We start from the raw sequence: 23446 nt of genomic DNA, 5'->3' as shown, positions 1-23446 counted from the left end.
CCCTTGGAATGGGGAAGCCAGGGAAGCCAGCCCAGCCTCGCCCTACCTGAGGTCTCCTTGCTATCTCTGCTCCCATCCCCAGCTGCCCACTCTGCAGCCAGCACATAACAGAGATAGGGACGCTGACAGGGCTGGCTAGCACGGGAGACTCACTCCTCTGCTGGGCCACCAGGGTCCCATTTACTGTCAGCAGTCCCAGCCCTTTCTCTCTATACATTTTTGCCTCTTGTACAAGGTTCTCATGATTCAAAAAGAGTTTTCCAAAGACTAAACTCAAGGATTTGAAATCAACAAATAGCCATGACTTTTTGCATAAAATGTGCATGTGGTAGGATAAACCCTGGGACAATTTTCTGGTGGCCTATACAGCTTATTACTTAGAAATATTTCTCCATCTCTTTATCAATGTGTGTCTGCTGCCATTGTCCCAAGCCCTCTGCCCTGAGGTATGTGGCAGAGAAAGGGAGACACACAGGAACCAGTCACATGCCGCTCTTAGTTAGAAAAGGAAAATGGAGCCATGGCCAGATGGACTTGAGTCTGGACCCTGGCTCAAACACTTACCTCTTGTGTGACCTTGGAAAAATCTCTTAACTTCCCTGAGCATTATGTTTTCATTTATAAAACTGACTTGTTCATATCTCAGAGTTGTTGGGAGGATTCGAAATGCTTTATTTAAGTAGCAGTCACATTGGAGTCACATCGTATATGCAGCATTTGTAATTAGAACAACATGAGATTGGCCAAATAAAATAGCAAGAAATTACTTAAATTGTTTATCAAATCCACATATTTACATTTTGTATATTTACTCGATTGTATACTACATATTACTATTTACCTTTTACATTTGTAGGTATACGATACCTCATAGTATTTATACACAAAACCATGTTCTATCCTTTATGGATGATTTGAGGCATTTTCAAGGGTAAATGTAGACTGTAAATGAGTTTTTCTTGGGCAGAACCATTAGAATTCTATACCTGATGGAAAAATGAGTAAGAAATGTAGCATGCACTCAATAAATGATAGAACTCTCACGGTCTTTGTGGGAGTCAGATTTCTGCCATGTTCTAGAACACAAGAAGCCTCCTCCTCTTAGCCTCGTTTCTTCCCCCTGCTCATATTTCTCACTGCCCCTCCCACTGCCGTCCTGGGTCTGACCTGCTGTTTTGTAGTACCAAGCACAAAGTGCCTCTGCACCCAGAAGATTGTCTGGCAGTGTTTGGCCAGGCTGGGTTTTACCAGCCGGGGGCTTTGCTGTGGTTTCTGTGATGTAACCACCTGAAGGTACAGCCACCACAAACTGGGTGAAAGAAATCATATCCATTTTAAGAATATCTATTAATAATTATGAACCTCTTTCACACTTTGGAAATTAATTTAAAGAGATCAGTACCAAGGCAGTGTTAGTTCTGACCCTCCTCTTCTCTCAGAAAGCCAATCTCTCATAAAATGAATTCTGTGCCAACTCAGGGTCCCAGGTCTTACATGCCGGTTCCAGGAGAGGCATCTGGCCTCCCCCTTGCTCCCCGCCTTGTGTCTGTATGTCACTGTAAACTGCAACACTGCCACCTCGTTGCTGCAAATACTCATGGGCACCTCATAAAGCAAAGCTTTGGTGAGCGCCATCTCTCTCTCCCTCATGGTCCCTGACTTCACTCTCTGCTCCTGGCTACCCAGCCCTCCCATACTTCCAGCAACTGCCCGCTCAGCTGAGGCCAAGTCCTGCAAATGAGGTACCATGTGGGCAGCTTTGCTCTTTTGGAGCCTGACATCATGAAAATTGGGCCACTGCAGCGCCTGGTCTCCTTGAGCCCACCTGTAGCCACCATGTGTTGGGGACACTGAGGGTTCTCTGTTGGTAGCCTCAGCCCAGTGCGTTGGACTCTTCTCTGAAACCTGCTACTTCATTGGATGAGCTCTCCCTGAAAGGGACGAGAAGGTATCAGCAAAAGAGGGGCGGACTCTTGAGGAATTCCATTCTCTCGTGTCTCCAGTGTTTCTTCTCACTTGCCCCCAGCCAGATCCCAGAGCAGCCCTGCTTTTGGATTTCCCTTTTCCTGGGCGAGTTTACATTGCCTCGAGGTGGAGGCTGAGTGGGATGCTGGTACTCCAAAACACTAGTGTCAGCCCTGGCAACAGAGCAGTTGTTCTATGGGAGATGCTCTTTCACTTGTTTACTGAGCCCCCAGCATCAGGATTCTCAGTTCATTTCCAGAGTCATTTTGTCAGTTATCAAATCATTCTTTTTGAAAAACACTAGCTTATTTGTTCATTCAGTCCAGAAGTGAGTCAGCAAAGACTGTAGGTGTCCGTGACGTGTGTCTGGTGGCGTAGTTCTGTGAGCATGTGCACAAGGAGAGGGCTCAGGGTCAGGACCAGTGTTTTATGGCCACCTGGTTGAAAACACTCCTTTTACTATCCTTTGAAATATAGTAAGGCCCGACCTGTACTGACAGGGCCACAAGGAGGCAGGCTGCCTCTGAGGTGAGGCAGTTCCTTTCAGAATCACTGAGCCCCTCTGTTTATTTCAACCTCATCTCCTAGTCTGGAGGACAGGACCAGGAACGGAAGAAGACAAAGCGGAGGGGAGACTTGTATTCCATCCAGACCTCCCTCATCGTGGCTGCACTCAAGAAAATGCTGCCCATTGGTTTGAACATGTGCACCCCAGGCGATCAGGAGCTGATCTCCCTTGCAAAATCACGATACAGCTATGTAAGTTGCCCATCCGCTTTGGCTGAGCATATAATACAGGTGGTGGTGATAGGTGCTCATTAGTCCTCCTCCTTGGGTGGCAGATGAAACCAAGGTGCACAGAGGCAGCACACCCTCATCTTGAAAGCTGTTTTGGGAGTTAGTACATCCCTTTTGGGACACTTCTCTGTAATTTCTCTGCATTCGTTCTTATAATAAAGATCCCAGCAAAACTGTCATTGGCTGTCCGTACATCCCTGTACCCTATTTTACATTTCTATAGTGACCTCTAGGAATAACATTTGACATCTCTTTCCACAGAAGGACACAGATGAAGAGGTGAAGGAACATCTGCGGAATAACTTGCACTTGCAGGAAAAGGTGATGCAGCGGGAAGACAATGAGCTCACACAGTTTTCCTTCCAGCTGCAGGGTGCCATCCTCCCACTTAGTTCCTCATGTTTTTTTAAATGTGTTCTAAAAACAGTCTCAGAGTACTTGTGTTTAATCAGTAGGACTAGCTCTCTGTCCTTAATTTTTGTTTCTTTGCCTTTAATTTTTGTTCTTTCCTTTGCTATTACAGACAGGATGCAAAGAGGCATTTAATAAAGCTGTCTTCCCACCTCCCACTCTGTGAACATCCAGCCGTAGCAGAGGGGTTAGAGTAGGTCTCAGGATTTACTGGCTGTGAGGCTTGTTTAACAGTGAAGTGGACACCTGGGGAAGTTTTGGCACCTCCTGCTCTAGAGATTTGGAAACAAAGTAGCTTTGTATCTGAGTTGATATAATCCAAAAAGAATCGAGACATATTTTGATTTTAAGACTATTTGAGATCTTTCCAAGCCTGCAAATCTGAACAACTCTTTCCTCAGATACATTATGCCCTAAGATGGAAGACTACACTGACACACACAACCTCTCCTTTCCAGTCAAACATATAGAAATGGTGGGGAAAAAATATGCTCTAAAAAAAGGCAGTAAAAAGAAATCCTAAGAGCCAGAAAAAAGAAGATGCTGTAAGTCACAGCAATGAGGAGAAGTTGATGCAGTTGGGAAAACTGGCAGAGTTCTCTGGACCAGCTATGTATGTTAGGGGTTAGAGTTTCTAATAACCTTAAAAGAAGAGGAATATGGGACCTAGTTACCCATGGTGTGCACAAATACAGAGCAAGAAATTTACATAAAAAATTAGCCTTGAACCAGTGAAAACCATGAAACTCCTGCAGAGACAACTATAAAACCACTTGGAGAGTTTCCACCCTGTAGAATGTGGGCTAAGATACCATTATATAAAACTCCTCCTGAAGATAAGCTCATATTAAAAAAAAAAAAATACAAGGCATGAAAGGAAATTCACCACCATTAAAGAATCAGAAAACGCAGCAAAGGGAAGAATTCAAGCCTAAAGAACTAGGAAAGGGAAGGGATTTAAACATAAATAGAGTTAAAATTCAAGCCTAAGGACCTAGAAAAAGATACAGATTTAAATATAAATAGCGTTGAAATTTTTAAAGAGGTAAAGGTAGCAATAGAATCCATAAAGCAAGACTTGAAAATTATTTATTTTTTAAAAAGGAGAGGACAGATAGGATTGAAAAATACTACATAGTGATTACAAAAATTAAAAAGAGTCTTTGAAATTGGGGCTAGCCCCGTGGCCGAGTGGTTAAGTTCGCACGCTCCGCTGCAGGCGGCCCAGTGTTTCGTTGGTTCGAATCCTGGGCGCGGACATAGCACTGCTCATCAGACCACGCTGAGGCAGCGTCCCACATGCCACAACTAGAAGGACCCACAACAAAGAATATACAGCTATGTACCGGGGGACTTTGGGGAGAAAAAGGAAAAAAATAAAATCTTTAAAAAAAAAAATAGTCTTTGAAATTAAAAATCCAATTTTGGGGTTAAAAAAATAGGCTAGACGCAGCTGAAAAGAGAATTTACGAATTGGAAGATTGCCTTAAGGAAATTAGAGTGCAGTACAGAGAAAGAAAGGGATGGAAACATGACAAGAGTTAAGAGACAGATAGGCTAGCATGAGAAGCTTCTATATAACATCTTCAGTGTTCTGATGAAGATAATAGAGAAAATGAGAGAGAAGCAATAATAAAAAAGAATCTTGATTACTATGTAACCATACTAGGAATAAAAGGCTTTTTCAGTATAAGAGGTACAGGAGATTGCTTATTTCATGTGTGTGCTTCAATTTTCAGTCTGACGATCCAGCTGTAAAGTGGCAACTGAACCTCTACAAAGATGTTTTGAAGAGTGAAGAGCCTTCCAATCCAGAAAAGACAGTGGAACGTGTGCAGAGAATTTCAGCAGCTGTCTTCCACCTGGAGCAGGTAAGGAGCATCTTTCCTGAGGATTGAGGAAGCAAGACTATCCTGGAGAATATAAAGCTTCTCTCCACAATCAGCTGTTAGTTAAAAGTGTCCTCATAAGACAGAAAACAAGGAGCAAGGATCATCCCAGCTCACCCCCAAGTGTCATCTTGGTGCCTTGTGGTAGCAGACTCCTCAGTTCTTTCCCATCTCAGTTTTTTATGAATTTTTGCCATTAGCTCAAATGATGTGTTCAAGTCCCCTACCCATTTTTAAAGCTGTTGTTAAGCAATAAACAACCAAAATCAGTTGGGAGGAGGAAGAAAACCTAAGACCTCAACAAACAGTCATTTACTGCTGGGTACCTTTTGCTCACTACGGTTGAGAAATCAAAATTCTTCCAGGGTCAAGAAGTCTGGTGTGCAAGTAACTACCTTCTGCCACCCACTCAGCCTAGTGCACACCTATCCATGTAATTTCTTCTCAGGTGGAACAGCCTTTGAGGTCCAAGAAGGCAGTCTGGCACAAACTGTTGTCAAAGCAGCGGAAACGGGCAGTGGTGGCCTGTTTCAGGATGGCCCCTCTCTACAACCTGCCCAGGCAAGTATTCTGTCATCTTCCTCTGGCATGTGAGCCAGTGATAGGAATTAAGGTATCCTCCCACAGCTGTGTTCTCTCCTGGCCCTGACACTCATGATCCAAGGGGTAGGAATTGGAGTCCTTCACCCATGGAGCCATTACAGTCTGCGTTTAGTATAATGGCCTGCTAAGGCAGTCAAGGTAAGCATAAAAACTGAAAACAGATGCAATTCCCTAGTACCCCATGCCTGCCTCAGCTTACTGTTTTGTATCATAAAGTCAGCCCAGTAAGCACATGGAAGCTCTTATTTTACCAAGGTGGAATTCTTTGTGAGGATGGAAAGGCACCCTGGAAAAATGGAACTATTTTCTAAAATACTTTACCCCAAATTCCATCAACAGATCAAACAATATTTCTCTGCTCAGGCACTTGGATGGCATAAAAATTACTATGTTCCCTCAGCAGTACAGAAATGTAACTTGAGAATCCTTTAGCGTAATGTACTTGCCTTCAAGGTAAAGAAAGGGCACTGCCTAGAGATGTTCTAAGAGGCCCGTCCTGGGCATGATGCCCTTATCTGTGTGTTTAGTCTGTACTCTGAAGTCAAAAATATGTAAACGCTTTTCTGGAATGTGTGTGAACATGTGCTGTGTCAACATAGAGCAGAGTATCAGTGCAGGCTGGGCCAGCATCAACCACTGAGACTGACTCAGTGCCATTGGTGACGTGGCCACATTCCAATCCTCACACTGATTGCAGAGTCAGTAAGGTTGGGCCTATGATCCATAAAAAAAGCTGGTGATTGAACATCAGCCTCTGCTTCATCAATTTTCAAATCAATAGGAATCTCCTCATCTGGTCAGGAAACATAAACTGACTTGGACAAGTACATTCTGAATCCCATGTAAATAAAGGTGTTTCTTTGGAATAGCAGATAAAAGACTGTTCCTGTGCTTGATATTTTGCACTCATGAAATTGTGCATCTTGACCATCATTTGTCCAGAGTGTCCTATAACCCTGTCCTGAGCCAACTGGCCAACTGAACTTTCCTAGTTAGGGTCTTTGAAGATGGTGGAGAATCATGGCCTCTGAGACACACACCTGCTCCTACAGGTCTTGCAAGAAAACAGACTAATGTCTTTGAAAGGGGATGAGGCACCACAAAATCAAGTAGAGTTCATGAATAAAAAGCTGAAAAAATAAGTCAAGTGGCCATGGGCATGAAGGCCGAAGTCCTGGCAACAAACTGAAATTCATAGCCCAGTGGAAAAGCAAAAATGCATAGGATTTTTGTTTGTTTTCTAGAAGTGATGAAACATCGGAAGGCCTTCACTTTCCCCTCTGGTAAAGATCCATACCTGCTGTTGTGCTGATTTGGCCTCAGCTCTACGTACATGTCTCCAGGGCCAGCTAGGCAGAAATTACATCTCTCAAAAGCAAGCATTTTTTTCTAAATCCACTGACAATGTTAGTACCATCCTTTCATATTTTGGTTGCTCCTTCTGCGACTCTACCTCTGCATGGGTAAGAGTAAGCCCAGGAATTCTCTCTATCCTTGATGAAACATGGCCACCCCCACCCCAACCCCGTTGTTTTAGAGGGGTTGCCCTGGCCAATCTCCCTGGCACGGAGCAGTGTGACTAGATTTCATAACAACAAAAACAAATACTAAGAAGATGATGATGGAGACCACACTTCTCCATCTTGTGATGATCTGAACTGCAGGGAGTGTCCCAAACTCAAGGGCTAAAGGGATTTCTTTTATTATGTGGAAACTGTTTCTCTGGTGTTAGTTTTTAAAAGAAAACCTGTATGCTTTTCTCCAGACACAAAATTAACAATTTCTTCCTGAGCACCTTTCAACGGGTTTGGCTGGAAAAGGTTAATGAAAAAACTCAGTATGACAGGCTTATACCTATTTTAATGGTAATGTAACCTGTGGAGAGACATACTCATTCTCTGCACACTCTTCTTTTCTTGATCATAATTTAACATTACCATAAAAACACACATTTGTACAATTTTTTAAAAAGAACTCTGATTGGTCAGATTTTGAAGAAAGATGGCAAGGTCTGTCTTCTACCGGAAACCATGACCAGGTCTTGATCACTCTGGTCTTGACCTTTATCTTCCTTTTCTCTCTCCTTCCTTTCTCACTATTCTGCTCACATTTGATGACCACTTTGCTATTCAGTGGCTCGTATTCCCAGAAGTCAGTCCTGGCTTATAGGGAGTCAGTGGCTCGTGCCAGTTATTCAGTGTTCCCAGATACCAGGGCCACAGCGGGAACTCAGGAGGCACATAGAAGTTGTGCTAATGAGAGCAGCATGCCCAAGCCTGGCCTTCCTAAGTAAAGCTGGCACACCTTGCAGGCGTGGTGCCTGACACACTTTGCTGTTTTCAGCATATCCGAGACTAAACCACTCACCATTAGCATGATTTAGATTGGATTACCTAGACAGGTGATCAGCCAAAAGGAATAATCAAATTGCCATATTAAGCAAATATTTCGGACTGTTCCATGAACTAATGAATTACTTCTCATTAGAGGGGAAATGTGATAAAGACCCTGTGAGACCAGAGCAGGATTACAGTAACTACCAGGTCTTGCACTAACCATTGTTATTTCATTCAGAAGATGTTCGTTCCAGATATTTGGGAACCACCATGATAGAGGGTTCTTGTTTCTTTGAAATAAATACCTATGGGCTTCCACTGGCTACCCTGACCAATCAGAAGATAAGAATTGTACAAAAGTCTGTCCTGCTTACTAACCGTTAACCGCCCCAACTAAAATAAGGTGTCCCACGGATCCCTCTTGACCTCACTCTTACCCCTTCCGCTCAGGCACCGCTCTATTAACCTCTTCCTCCATGGCTATCAGAGATTTTGGATAGAAACAGAGGAGTATTCCTTTGAAGAGAAACTAGTACAGGATTTGGCTGTAAGTACTGACTCAAATGGGAGCAGATATGGGTGTGAATGAATTTCATTTTTGTATTCATGTCTGTGCGTTATAACAGTTAAATATTCACAAAGAATCAAGTGTATAAATTGAAAGAAACTAACTATAAATTATCAGGGGAGGCCCTGCTAATCATCATAAGAGCCAGAGGATGAATTTCACTTGGAGGTGCTAGTACTGTTGTCATCCTCCTCATCATTATTAACAACTAATATTTCGTGGGCTGCACAGCCATGCCATGGAAGGTTCATGCTAAGTTAAGTTTTGAGCACCATTGGTTGCAGGAGGCCACCCCACCCTAGCCAAGGCCCTGCATTTCCGGTCAGTAGCTCTGCTTTGGGGAAGACACATCTAAATCTCCTTCCTGCATCTCACATGTCTGTATTTGGCCCTTCAGAAAATTCATCATGCCCCGTCTCTAACAGACTTCATGCTCTAAAACTACTTAAACCAACTTGCAAGGGGGATAAAGCTTATTGCAGCAGCACAGCTGAGCTTTAGTTCAGAAAGAATCGAAACCCTCCTCTCCTTTGGCCAGCCCATGGATCTCTTTTCTCTTTCTCTTTGTTTCTCCAATTGATTCTTTTCTCTTATCCCATACTCTGTCCATTAGTCCTGCCCTGTGTTTCTCATATTTACTCTTCCCCACATTTCTTTCTCTTTCTATCTTTCCCTCTCTCTCTCTTTTTTTCTATTAATCTTACTACCCCATTTTCCTTCCATTTGTCTTCACACCCTTCATTCCTTTCATATATTCCTGTCAGTAGAAGTTTCCGTGGTTTTCCCAGTTTTTTGATTAGCGTGAAGTTGACAAGGAGCCTGACTTCAGCCCTCCACTTCTGAACCATTCACACAGCCTATGCAGTTCTCACCAATTTACAGAATATGCTCCACCCTGCTGGCTCTGCCACTGCTAGAAAACTCACTTTTACCTCTGGCGTCAACTTTCTGTAAAAGGAGATGGAAAAAAGTCTTGATAAGAGGAGAAACCGCAAGGCTTGCAGCTCCAGGATAGCGTCTCTTGGGAACAGCAAGATGTTTAGAATCAAGAGTGAGGTTAGGAAAGAGAAATGCTTATCTGGGTTGAGTCTAGAGTAGTATTAGAATAGCTATTAGACCGAAAATAGCCCCAGTGCTTTGTACCTCTTGCCCCGCCCCTACTTCCAACCCAGCTCTCCCAGAGAAATTTCAGGTGTTAGCCGAGAGATCCAGCCTCTCGGATGACTCTCCAGGGCTTCCCTCCTGAACTCGGGTGCCCAGAGCTTGCATGAGAGTTCTGCTGATTGGGGTCTGTAGCTCCTCCCCCGTGGTCAGGGCTTTGCTTTTTCTTTCATTTCGTTTTAACCTAAAATTGGAATGTCTCTTTGATTGGCTGAAAAAATATATATACATATATATTCCAAACCTTGCATCCTTAGGGCTTCTATCCTGAAATAAATCTGTGACGTAGTGGTTTCTCTTTGTGCTTTTAGTCTGATGCACTCCGTGCCTTGCGCTTTACCTTCTCTTTGTTTGCATGCGGTTGTGTGGCACGTGTGAAATCCATGCCTAAAACCTGTTTGCATTGGTTTGTGTAGAAATCCCCCAAGGTGGAAGAGGAAGAGGAGGAGGAGACAGAAAAGCAACCAGATCCACTTCATCAGATCATTCTCCATTTTAGCCGCAATGCTCTCACGGAGAGGAGGTCAGCACCACCAGAGCAGCCTGCCTCTCCCAGGCACCAGGCATGGTTGTGTCAACCCCAGACCCTCTCACAGATGGCAGTGCATGGAAGGGGGATGGCAGATTGGAGAAGCCCTCCTTGCTGCTCTTGTTGGCCATCAAGAAACATCTGGGGAAACTACATAAACCACAGCCCTGTCAGCATAATGCCAGACACTGAGTCTGAAGATTAAGCAGCCCGAAACTGTAACCTTCATCCCTGAATTCCATGTCAAGCCAATGCTGATGCAGATTTCAGAGTGGTTTCTAAGGATCGGGGTGGAAGGGGGTTTTCTAATTAATTCACTAGTGCAGTCATGCATCACTTAACAACAGGGATACTTTCTGAGAAATGCATCATTAGGCAATTTTGTCATTGTGTGGACCTCATAGAGTGTACTTACACACACCTAGATGGTATAGCCTACTACACACCTAGGCCATATGGCACTAATCTTATGGGACCACCGTCATATATGCAGTCCATTGTTGACCAAAATGTTGTTATGCGGCACTTGACTGTACATATAATTTCAGATTTATATAGCTCTTATTCTTTTCTGCTGGGTCCAAAAGGTAGCCTGCTAAATATTTCCTCTATTCTTTCCAGCAAATTGGAAGACGACCCTTTGTACACCTCCTATTCCAGCATGATGGCCAAGGTACACCTGGGTTTTCTGCCCATTGTTTCACTCTTTCTGTCCTCCCTTAGAGCTGTGCAGGCACACAGAAACTGTGAGGTCAAGCAGCAAGCCTGGGACTCGGGCATGACGTGGGCTCCAGGCATTGCACGACTCATGTGCCGAATGGGTGACATTAGTAAACCACTCTACCATCCTCCTAAGGAAACCTTGAAGCTTTGCACAAACAGTGGGTTCTAATGGCTAGGTGTACATGGCAGTTCTAAGTCAGCTAAACAGGGCTAAGGCATATAGACCATCCATACATTTTCACTCAATGTTCAGAACACATCCAACAGTCCAAACACATCTGTAAATGAAGGAGGTTCAGTGCTTATGGAAACAGGCTTAGAAACTAGAAGGAGATCCTAGTATTCTAGAAGAGGCAAAGTGACTAGAGATGATGTTTCTGTGTCACATAGAGGGATGGTGGCTCTGGAGTGCTGTGTAGATAAAGGAACTGCTCCTTCTCACATGAGAAAACTTCATGTCAGGCAGAAAGGGGGATATGCTAGGGTGTGGGAACAGCTATTCCTTTCCAGCTGCACCACAGGGTCTCGAAGGGAAGGGGCACTTGGGGATTCACATCCTAGTTGTCCCTAATCTTATTGCCAGGCCTCTGGTTCTTGTTTAGAAAAGGACAGCTCCCTGCACTCCTGTCTCTCAATTTACGCCAGAACTTTGCTAAGTAGAGGCCTTCAGGTCTGTGGTTAAACCAGATAGGTCCCCACTGATTCTGTGATCCTGGTGTTCCCGTTTCTCATTTCTGAACCCTTTGGTAACTGCAGAGATGGCATTTAGAGTAGAACATTGCCCTGCAGTGGTCACAATGTTCTTGCTTTTACAAAGTGCTGAGGTCCTGAGGTGCCTGTGAGTTACATCCTGTCCCCTGCCCTTGCAGAATAGAACAGAGTCTTGTTTATGAGGCTCACCTTCAATTTGTTTTCTGTCTCCTCCTTTCCCCGCTCCATGGAATCCAGAGTTGTCAGAGTGGGGAGGACGAAGAAGAAGAGGAAGACAAGGAAAAAACATTTGAAGTAAGTTTTCACTAAGATTGAAGACAGGGCTAGCCTCCAAAGCCAACAGGCAGGACTTTCAGAGGTGGGCACTGACATTACACATGCCTTACCCAACATATGTATCTGGCGGCAAATACACAGGTCTGCCTGGATAAAGCACATCCATTAGCTGCACTACTGTTGTCTGTCTGTCTGTCTGCCTAACAAAAGGTAGCAGGTAGCCAGTCAGTCATCAAATCACCCCATTAGGTCTGTTCTTCTGGGAAATTCTACTTCTACCCAAGTGTGGTAGTAACAAGGGCCATAGAAGGACAGATTCAAACGTGTAAAAATGAACATTCAAATCAATGGAGACACCAGGATGCTTTTGGCACTACCATTCTGTAAATGTAATTAATAGCAAATTTATTTTGAGGCACTGCAGGACCCTGGATCTCCCAAGATAAAATTCTATTGGTTGATTTGTGCTCTTTTATAGACAAAGTATACAACAGTAAAAGTCAATGAATGTAATTCCAGTTCTGGAAAGCCTTGACATTCTAGTCTCTCGTATCTCCTAGAGTCTCTGTTAACTGTGTTCCGAATGTTCTAGATAAATGGGTGTTTCCTACATTCAGACAAATATACTCTAGTTGACCACTCAGCAGATTTCCCCATAGGATAGAACATTGAAAACAAACACATTTTAATCTGGGGTCATGTGCTATAATTATCGTATCAAAGGGAGTGGACTGTGTGTTACCTATCAGTATAAAAAGTGGAAAAGTCGTCATCAAAATATGAGGGAATTGGGGTCCAGCTGCGTGGCCGAGTGGTTAAGTTCGCGCGCTCCGCTGCGGCGGCCCAGAGTTCGGATCCTGGGCGCGGACACAGCACCGCTCGTTAGGCCACGTTGAGGCGGCGTCCCACATCCCACAACTAGAACGACCTGCAACTAAGATATACAACTGTGTACAGGGAGGAGTTGGGGAGATAAAGCAGAGAAAAGAAAAAAAAATATGAGGGAATTATGGGTGGACAGTTTTGGAAAGCTGGGTAGCGTCTGGAAGTAAACTTCAGAGATCTGCTTTGTCCAAAATGATGTGTATTGCCTTCCTTAAGCAAGTAAAGATTCTCTCAACTCATTTCATCACGGTGAATTTCCTGGGGGTAAACAAATCTTACCTTGCCTTTTTTTTTTCCAGGAGAAAGAGATGGAAAAGCAGAAAACCCTCTATCAGCAAGCTCGGCTACATGAGCGTGGAGCCGCAGAGATGGTCCTTCAGATGATAAGTGCCAGCAAAGGTAATTTCCCTAATTTCTGGATGAGCCCCTATAACTACCACGGTGATGTCATGCTATGACATGAAGTCATTATTAAAGAGTCCTGATAAAGCCCAGTAGGCTTGATTCACCCTGTTTCCTTGGTAATTCAATCAAATCTTCACCATGGCAGGGGAGATGAGCCCCATGGTGGTCGAGACTCTGAAGCTGGGGATTGCCATTCTGAATGGGGGCAACGCTGGCGTGCAACAGGTAATGGGGATTCGCGGGAGGTAGTGCAGACTTCCTGGGGTCTTCCCATTCGACAACTGTCATGCTTCAGGGAAGAAGTGTTGACTCTGCTACAGAGGGGGCTACCCACAATCACCTTTGCTGGTGTTTGTCCTTAGTGGCCAATTATGTCAGAGTAGCTGGGAACACAGGGCTGAGATAAAACCAGGGCTGAGAGTCTACAGACAAATGTGTACTTATTAAAGAGGATTTACCTAGGGTTCGAAGAGGAAAACATTTCTTTTTTCATCATTAGATGATTTTTTGCAGAAGTATACTCTAAAGTAAGTTTTATAAACCTTGGGTTTTTATTTCAACCCTTTCACTTAGTTGCCTTACTGTGAGCAAGGAGCCTGACCAATTAAGTTATAAACCCCACACACCTGTTGTTTGTTCACTCATCCATTTATTCATTCATTCAATAACTGTTTAGTGACTGCTGACTATGCACTGGGGCCAGACTCTGTTCTAGGGGTGGAGCATGTAGCCATAAATAATGCAAATAAAAACCCCTGCCATCATGCATTAAATGAGACAACACACAGAAGCATCCTGCAGAGTGCCTGGTGCATGGAATTCATTCAGCAGTCTGAATTGAAACTGGCTGCAGAAGACAGGAATGCACTGGTGTGTCTCAGGCACTCCAGGCTCTGGCTAAAAGCATCTGTGCACAGGAAAGTGAAATTTGAAAGACTTTTGGCATTCATGAGGGTTACATCTCATGATATTCGAATTCATAACTACTGTTATTGCATATAATTTTTCCCAGCCTTTAATTCATCCCAAACAAATTGCTCATTAAGAACTGCCATTTTCTAAGATACTCCTTACTTTCTCTTCTCTTCCATCATCGCCCCACCAGTTGACTTTCCCACAGAGCCTTTTTTAAAAACAAAGCCACAAAATTTTTATTACATCAGACAAAGTTTCTGCCTTCCCAGTAACAGAGAACAGAGGAAACAAAATCTCATTGTGAAGGAGATAATGAGCTCTCAACCAGGCTCATTACTGGCTAAATTCCTTGCTCCAGTGCGCAAAACTCATTGCATGAGCTGTTCAGATTATACCTCAGCAACAGGAAACATTACCAGATCACAGTGCTGGTGCTTATTCCCAAATAGGAGAGACTTCAAACAGTAAATCTGGGAATGTCAAAGATCTACTGTACTGCCCCAGCAGAAATACTGGTGGACTTTCATAAAGTATAATGTCCACCCTAAGAGATTCTGGTTCCTTAGGTAGAGGATAGGGCTCAAGCACATGGAAGATTTGAGTCCACAGGTGGCTCTGCCCTGGGTCTGCCTCAGTGTGCCTGCATGGCTGGGACTTGCCATTTCTCCATCACAATTAGAAGTGTCAGTACGTAGTTTTCATTGTTTTCCCTTTTAAAATGTGTCTCCCTTGCAGAAAATGCTAGATTACCTAAAGGAAAAAAAGGATGCTGGATTCTTTCAAAGCCTTTCTGGTCTTATGCAGTCTTGCAGGTAAATATGGGAAAACCAACCATAGCATTTTTTTAAAACTCTTCACTATTCACAGGAAAGGGGGGTGGGGGGAGGACCATAAAATAAACTGATTTATCATGGAATTATTGGAGAGGAGTGACCTACTTTAGAAAGCTTAAGAGGATGGGTATTGTTCCTCCAGCAAATAGCATTCAGAGAGAAAAATGTAATCTCCTTTAGCCACAAACACACACACAACCCCTATTTGTTTTTTTAATTGCCCTTACTTCATTTTCTGTTATTTTCCTCAGAGCTGAGTATGCATGTTGAGTTTCTTCTAAACACACATGCTCATAAAAGTCAAACCTGAAAAGAATGGAAAAGAGGAAAAATACCTCACTATGACTCAAGGCTGTGTTTTCATTAGACCCATTAAGCACTTGGTTAATCTTTGTCCTTAACTAGTCTTTGAGCCTGAATAGGTATTTGGTGGGTACATATTTTGACACATCCATTTTGACAAAGGTACATTCTGACATGGGAACATTTTGACATAGCCTAAAAAACAAAGCATTAAGCATTCCATTTATATTACTAAGTTGTGTAAGCCTCCTCTCATGGCTGAACCCCCTGACAAATGAATAATTCGTAACCAAAAGTCGTAAGGTTACCATTTCAGAAATGAGCCAACAATATAAGAAAAGTGTCAGCTTATTCTCTAAGATTCACATGTATTTTTAATAGTCTGCATTCTGAGAAAAATCAAAGTAATAATTATCTAGTTCATTTGCCTCCAATTAATATTCTTAAAAATGGAGCATTAGGTTTTCCATTTGTAAATTTGAAGGATGGGCATTCTTTTGATGAACTTCATAATTTTGCTCACCTTATTTGATTGGGTGGGGTACCCTGGAGTCGCGGGGAGCATACTCAAGCTGCAGTACAAGCCCTTGTTCCCAGCTCCTTTTTCCCCCTCCGACGGCCACCTTGTTTATTACCTCTCGCCGGAAAAGAAAATGTAATATTGCCAGACAAGACTCACTGAGGCTAAAATAGTACATGTGGACTCAGAGATGGCAAAAATCAAGGCAGTTCAGCTCTGTATTGCTCATCAAATTCTCAAGTAAATTTCCAGAGTTCCCTTGGTCTGTAATATTTAATATTGCTGAACTCATTTATGGTGATGGCTTGGAGGGATAGGTGACATACCCTTAGAGGCTGAGTTCTAACAGAAGTTTTAAGATGTTTTAATGGTTTTTTGCTGATTATAAAAATAATACATATTTGTAAAATATTTAAGCATTAGAGAAATTAAAACATTTGAAATGGGTGTTTCGGGATGAAGTAAGGGTCAGCAATGTCTGGTGCATAGATTGTCTCCTGAATCAGAACTGCTGCTTCAAAGCAGCTATGTCCTGTTTCCAAATGTCCTGTTTCCATGTTATCCCCCCTTGACAGCAAAACCAAAGTAGAAGGATAGTTTTGTGTTATTGAGCAGCCCCTTTTTACAGCAGGATTGGGGAAAACCAACAAGATGGCAATAGGAATTCTCACTGTTTTCTCTTTTAAATTCATCTGAATTGCAGAATGTGTGTAACTCCCTAAAAGGGGAAAAAGGATGTTGGGTTTTCACCCAATGTCTTTCCAATCTGACAGTCATTTCCCTTGCCCAATAGTAAAAGGAAGGCAAGGTTTTGCAGAGTCTTAATGGACTCAGCCATAAGCATCCCTAAGAGCTATATTCTTGTCAGACAGTATGCTCTTATGTTCTATGAAAACTTTCAGATTAGGAAGGAGTTAGACCCTACCAGAGAAATTGAGTGAGCCCCAGTTGGAAATATGATCCTACAGTGTCCTCATTATCAAGTTTGTGGTTGTACTAGGGGTTCCTGGCTAAGTAGGATTTGGTGGTGGCTGTGACTGGGAAGCTTGGGGAAAGTGGAGACAAAAATGAAGGCCAACTTGTCACAGATTCAAGAACAGCTAGGGACACCATTGATTCTAGAAAGCTTAATCTTGGCTACCACTGGCTCCTGAATGGTGCAAGAATTCTAAGAGTATGGCGAAATCTGGAAGTTTGTAGCTTTCTCCATCAGTATTCATCCTAAACACTAAAAATCGCAATTCCTTGTGATTCTCAAAGAAACCTGGTAAATGTGGGAGGTCAACATTAATTAGTGCAATTTAAAGTAAACTTTCCCTTGAGAAATCTTAGAAACAGATTATTCCTTCTTTATTTGGAAAGGCTTTCTAAATCTTCATCCAGAAGAAAGGACTCAAACTGGACAAAAAATGAGTCATCATAAGTGTTTCTGACTCCTCTCCATGCACGTGACAAGGTCTGTGAGCCATAGGCATCCTTGGACAACACTGCCTGGCACAAACCCAGGGAACCATTAGGGTGTCAACCACACTATAATGTGTTAGTGCATTTATGATAATACAATGACAGGATATTCTTAGTCAATAGGTACATTGACATTAAAAATCCATTTTCCTAGCGTGTGTAGCCCTGAACCTTGTTTTCTTTCATCTATTACAAGTGTCCTTGATTTGAATGCATTTGAGAGGCAGAACAAAGCTGAAGGCCTGGGGATGGTTACCGAGGAAGGAACACGTAAGTAAATAATGAATGTGAAGGCCACTCTCTTCCTGATTAAAGTCTTAATTAACTATTTCTGGTTAGAGCCCCTGCTTACTCCTGCTTTATCTGCAAGGACTTGCTCCATTTCAGCAAAATATTTCCATCCCTAGCTTTGATAAAGCCAGCATCCAGGCTGAATTTGTTCATAGAGCCAGTTTTAACGAAAGACAATTTGTCACGGTGTTTATGGTTTTCTTACTTTGGATTTCTCTGTTTTTCTCTTATCACCAGTCATTGTTCGTGAACGTGGTAAGTTTGAGTTTCTGACCTGAGTTCCCACAGTGTGTGAATCCTAAGGGATCTTATTTAATTGCCTCAGTGCAGACACATTTTAGGCCTGGTGGTTGCATGTTGAGTTTAACTCAAAAGTTTGATGCTTAATTAAGGAAGAGTCTTCCATCTGCAAAGCATGGTTATGGGCTGTGAATCATTGCTGCCATTAGCCTCGTTGGTTTCCTTACAAATGCATCCTGGGGCCAAATGTTTTAGCTTTGTTGGTAATTGTGTTCTGCAGCCTCCCGTCCAGTTAATCGGGTTTGTCCCCATTCATCCAAAGTTCCCTTTCCAAACCTTTCTGACAGAGCTCCTTTAGCATCTTTGCAGTCATTGGCATTGGAAGGTGTTCTGTGTTGAGAAGCTAAACAAATGCTCACCAGTATTCTGTGTTTTGAAGGTGAAAAAATACTCCAGAATGACGAGTTTACACGAGATCTCTTTAGATTCCTACAGTTACTTTGTGAAGGACATAACAGTGGTAAGTGGAACAGATTGATTTGTCAAGGGAAAACAACATTCAGGTGCAAAATTATGATTCATTTCAGGATGCCACATTTAATACAACCAGTTGCTAACTCAAGGACAACAGTTAATCCATTCCTCAATAAGAAACCCCGTGTAACGTGATCTTTAGCTTCATGGCTAAAGTGATTTAGTGCCATCTGGGGTTAAGCTGCTTCCAGCATCTTCAGTTGGTGAATCTAAACACCCAATCCTATCTGTCAAGTTGCTCAGGGCTCATTAGGTCCAGTTTCTGGTGTCACGGGGACACCTGCAGGATGTGCCAAGACCCAAGCAGTGTGCCTTGTAAGGCTTTTCACATAGTGTGTCGCTTCTGAGTTTAGTCAAGAGGGTGTGACTAATTCCCTAGGCGTGACAGGTACCAGCTCTGACCCAGCCCTGGTGTTCTCAGACTTTCAGAACTTCCTGCGGACTCAGATGGGCAATACCACCACCGTGAATGTCATCATCAGCACTGTGGACTACCTTCTGCGTCTGCAGGTGAGTGGGAGGGCCTTGGAGCGTGGCACACCTCACATACACTTCTGAAAGCTAAAGACACATACACAGGCTCAGGGAAGGCCCGAGATACAGTCAAGCCCCAAAAAGGAAAGTGTTGTGACCTATGTCCACACACTGTGGGCAGTCAAATACCTAAAAAGTGTGTTTGAAGAGTGAAGTGGGGGAAGTGGTTAAATACCAAATCTTATATTACAAAATGGTGGTTTACTTTAGTTTTGCCAGTGAGAAGCTAGCCACAGTGCCCTAGAGCTATAAAACTGTCTGTGAGTGAGACCAGCGTTTTCACTAAGAAAAAGAGGTACAGAAAGTGGTAGGAAGAACAGGAGTTTACAAGTTCTTAGTGTTGAGAGTCACTTGGTCTAATTGTTTGAAAGAAAGTCTAAATTCTATCAAGGAAATCTCCACAAACATAAAAAAGGATTGTCTTTTCTCTTTGCTGATTCTTCATCCTGGTTCTGCCACTTAGCAGTTTGTGACCTGGAGCAATCTACTTAATCTCCCTTTGTTCCATTCTCTCATTTATACAATGGGCAGCACGTGTTTCCTAGGGTGGTAGTAAAGATGGAGAGGTTTAATATATGTAACAGGCTCAGAACAATGCCTGGCACTTAGAGTGTCAGCTATTATGTTGCTGCTGTTGTTATGATTATTTGAGTGGTAATCATTATAATCTTTAATGTACATTTTCCATTGTAAATAAATTATTCTATATCATAGCCACCCAAGTCGGGGTGAATGCTGTTGTCTCTCCTATCTGTTCTTCCCTGCAGAAGGATATTTGTACTTAAAAGATGCTGGGGATCAGATATCTCAGTGCTTCTTCACAGTCTCCAGCTCCAGCTCCTGTCATAACGAAGAGGTCATAGAGATGTTCTCTTGTCCTCTTCCTGAACATTGAGTTCAGCTTCACTGACTGAAGTCTGAGAAATACTAACCTCTACTTGTTTGTTCTTAGGAATCAATCAGTGATTTCTACTGGTATTATTCAGGGAAGGACATCATTGATGAATCTGGACAGCACAATTTTTCCAAAGCTCTGGCAGTCACGAAGCAGATTTTCAATTCTCTTACGGAATACATCCAGGTGTGTGCCACACAGTGCATGCTTGAAGACAACATTTCTAACATTTCCATATTCTGTATTCCCTACAGTATTTCTTTATCTATAAATAAGACAATATTTATTTCTTTATCTTTACCTATGCTAAACAATATTTCCTTATCTATAAATTTCTTTATTTCTTTATAATTAAGAACCAATATTTCAATATTGGTTCTTTGTCTCTTAATAAGAACAATATTTCTTTATCTGTAAATAAGAACCAATAGTGCCTACACTCTGTGAGAAGCTATAGTTTATTGTCCTCTACTGTGACCTCTTCTTAGCATTGTCACACTTTATTTGCATTTATCTAGTTACATTTTGCTTTCCCTCCTAGACTGAAAACTTTCTGCGGACAGAAAATTTCTTATTCAATTTAAAATTCTTCATTTCTAGCACTATGTCTGGCACATCATAGGTGTTCAGTAAGGGTGGAGAAATGATTGATAGAATGAGGGAAAAAGGTATTAATGATGTTATCTTGAGTCTTGAGATTGATACCAGATTTCGTGAGATCATACTAATTCGTCAGAAATTAACTGTATGGAAGAGGTAACTTCAGAAGTACATGAACCATGTGCAATGGCAGTCAAATCTACAAGTGAATTTCATGTTGAGTGTCTGGATCTCACAGCATTCTTTCTCTGCTCACAACATTCTCTGTTCATTGCCTACAGTGGTCTAGCTACGATGAAAAGGAGCAAAGGGCATCCTCAGGCATCATTTGCTATAAAATCATTAGCCATATCACAGCCCTCTGTGATGTAATATAAGATCCATATGATGAGCCAGCTGGCACACTCAGATCATATTTGCATATTAAAATAAACACAAAACTAAGGCTATCAGCTTGAAAAGGAAGGTTTTAAGGGAGAGATGGATCCTTGTCATGCAAGGATTGTAAGAACACCGAGAGATAAACCTAGGAACAAGTGGCTGATCTGAAGTTTCACAGAATGTGAAATACCCATGAAGATCATGGAACAGATTTGCCAAGCATCTGATTTGCTCTCTGCAGAACCCATCCTAATCTGCAGAATTTTCTATGGAGCACTTAACCCAAAAGTAAAGGAGAAGCTTATTTTGGTGAATGTGAGTTTCTTTCAACAACCGGTTTTGTTCCAAAAAAGATCTAGAGGCTTCTAGAGATCAAACACGAAACGTACATAAACAGTGAGTTTTAAATAAGCTCACGTGATTTAGGGATGCAGGCCATGTTTCTCCTGCTCACCTCTTCCCTGGGAATTCTGCCAAGCCTTTTCTAGAACTTGAGGTATATCCGTATTCTTTTTGGAAATTTCTTCTTGAAGAGTGATTTGGAGACTGATTAAAGGGTAGAAAACAATAAACTATAAGGAAGAGTTAAGGATAAGAAACGTTGGTTCAATAATGATCTTCAAAAATGGGAAAGGTTATTAACATGGAAAATACAACCCGGTAATGAAGTCGTCTCCCTATATTTGGCTTTCAGAAAAGATGGTTAGAGATGGTATTATACCTGATGTTTAGGTTGATGATAAGAAAATCCTAAAAGTAATTGAACCCTAGGAATATTATTCAGATTTTGTTACTTGATTAGTTAGCCATGTGGTCATAGCATTTTATGTATAGCTTTGCCTGAAACAATAGGTGGGCCAGGGCCTGGTTTTCAAAGTGTGCTCCACGGAACCCTTGAGTTCCTCAGAACTCCTTTTAGGCCGAGGTGTGGGGGAGAGCAGACAGGAGTGCTCTTCAGTTCTGCTTCAACCAGAGCATTTCACTCGTTTCAATAATATTTTTCAGTGTAAGATATTATTTGAAGATTGCATTCTGAGGCTAAAAGAAAATCTCTGAAAATCACCAGACTGTGAAATTCCTAGTGGTTTTTCCTTTGATCAGGGGTAGGGGGAAAAAAAAGAAAGTAAGGGGTCCAGCCCCATGGCCAAATGGCTAAAGTTCCATGCTCCACTTTGGTGGCCCGGGTTCACGTGTTCCGATCCTAGGCATGGACCTACTCCATTCATCTGCTATGCTGTGGAAGCATCCCACATACGAAAAATAGAGGAAGATTGGCACAGATGTTAGCTCAGGCTGAATCTTCCTCACCAAAAAAAAACCAGTAATATCCTGAGAAAATATTGAGCACAAAATATGTGACTTTTGGAATAAGCTGTCTGTTCATATAAGCTGATGTCAAATGCCCTTATGAGGACAAGTTTCAGAGCAGCCCATGATGTTTAAGTGAACTAAGGATGTCCTCCTCTCCATAGGGCCCTTGCATTGGGAACCAGCAGAGCCTGGCTCACAGTAGGCTGTGGGACGCGGTGGTCGGCTTCCTCCATGTATTTGCTAACATGCAGATGAAACTCTCTCAGGTACTGTGGCCCGTTCCCCAATGTGTTGTTGGTGTGAATGCTAAGTCAATTCCCACCCCTTGGTATTCCCGTTGTGGATATGGCTGCTTGATCAAAAGGCCTGAGAAGCCATGCAGACTAGGTCTCATTTTTAAAACTGAAAGTCTAAATGGGAGACAGGATTGAATGCCTCCAGGGGGGTCCCAGACAGGCTTTTGCATGGACGCAGCTTCCTTCCTTGTGTCCCACCAACCTACCCTTTTCATAATTGCCTCCCCACTGCTTTTTATGGTGCTAATCCTTTTTGCTTCCTTGTCACTGTTTTGTCACTTTATCACCATCTACCAGCCCTGTCTGAACTGTCAAATGTCTGCATGTCTCCGTAATTCACATATCCCTTCTCTCTCACCTTTGCTTCCCCCTCTCCCTGTCTCTGCCTTTCCTTCTCACTCCCCATCTCTCTGGCAAGATGAATCAGAATCGCTCAGAGCATTTATTATGAACAAATAAATGTAGTGTATGGAGTAGTCGATCTCTCTCCATGGTAACACGTGAGGGAGAACTTCAGGATGCGTTTCAGGCTGATTAGAGTAACATTTGCAGCATTAATTTAAATAATGTGGATCTAAAATTTTCAAGGCTGTCACACCTGCCTCCTCTCTTCTGGAATGTGCTATTTAACTCTTTCATTTTTCCCCTTTTGACTCTGGCCTTGTGGGAGGAGAGAGTTCTTGGGAGGGCTGCTGATTCAGCGGTAATACGTCCACTCCTATGTCAGCCTAGCCAGGGCAGTGCAGTGGAGAGGCTCCAGAGATGAGAGTCTGGCCCGGCCACCTCCTCACTGGTGGCTTTCAGGAAGTCAATTCCTCTTTCTGGTTTTTGGTTTCATCATCTGTAAAATATTGGGCATTAGACTAGATGACCTCTGAGGTCGCTTCCAGCTCTAGTATTCGACACTTCCATTTTGTGTATAGCTGTGACACCCCCAAAGATGGGGGGGAAATCCCTCTGAAATTTGAAGGGCCAAACAAAGAACTGTCCTTGTGAGAGAGTCTGTAAAAGAAGTGTGGCCCATAGTGCATTTTTCAATCTCCCCCTCAGATTGCCCACCTCAGATCTT

The 23446-nt window shown here is 42.7% G+C and overlaps 1 protein-coding gene across 9 annotated transcripts in view; it reads left to right on the top strand.

Annotated features, from left to right (window-relative positions):
- RYR3 (ryanodine receptor 3) overlaps positions 1 to 23446 on the top strand; it is a 484984-nt gene that overhangs the window by 433024 nt on the left and 28514 nt on the right. For 5 of the 9 annotated variants that reach the window (XM_046653245.1, XM_046653244.1, XM_046653247.1 and 2 more), the window contains exons 70-86: positions 2554 to 2724; positions 3025 to 3084; positions 4914 to 5045; positions 5512 to 5624; positions 7432 to 7531; positions 10148 to 10254; positions 10882 to 10933; positions 11932 to 11988; positions 13155 to 13254; positions 13406 to 13485; positions 14911 to 14987; positions 17492 to 17565; positions 17824 to 17841; positions 18266 to 18346; positions 18782 to 18870; positions 19847 to 19975; positions 22243 to 22347. In XM_046653245.1, coding sequence (XP_046509201.1) covers positions 2554 to 2724; positions 3025 to 3084; positions 4914 to 5045; positions 5512 to 5624; positions 7432 to 7531; positions 10148 to 10254; positions 10882 to 10933; positions 11932 to 11988; positions 13155 to 13254; positions 13406 to 13485; positions 14911 to 14987; positions 17492 to 17565; positions 17824 to 17841; positions 18266 to 18346; positions 18782 to 18870; positions 19847 to 19975; positions 22243 to 22347 — 1545 coding nt within the window. Of the gene's footprint in view, positions 1 to 2553; positions 2725 to 3024; positions 3085 to 4913; positions 5046 to 5511; positions 5625 to 7431; positions 7532 to 8452; positions 8550 to 10147; positions 10255 to 10881; positions 10934 to 11931; positions 11989 to 13154; positions 13255 to 13405; positions 13486 to 14910; positions 14988 to 17491; positions 17566 to 17823; positions 17842 to 18265; positions 18347 to 18781; positions 18871 to 19846; positions 19976 to 22242; positions 22348 to 23446 lie in introns of all 9 variants that reach the window. The other 4 variants (XM_046653250.1, XM_046653249.1, XM_046653243.1 and 1 more) reach the window with 2 other exon arrangements.

Source organism: Equus quagga, chromosome 2 (assembly GCF_021613505.1).
Source record: "Equus quagga isolate Etosha38 chromosome 2, UCLA_HA_Equagga_1.0, whole genome shotgun sequence".
NCBI classification, from domain to species: Eukaryota; Metazoa; Chordata; class Mammalia; order Perissodactyla; family Equidae; genus Equus; species Equus quagga.
The sequence above is the reverse complement of the archived record's forward strand: the minus strand, read 5'-3'. Positions and strand labels throughout refer to the sequence as shown.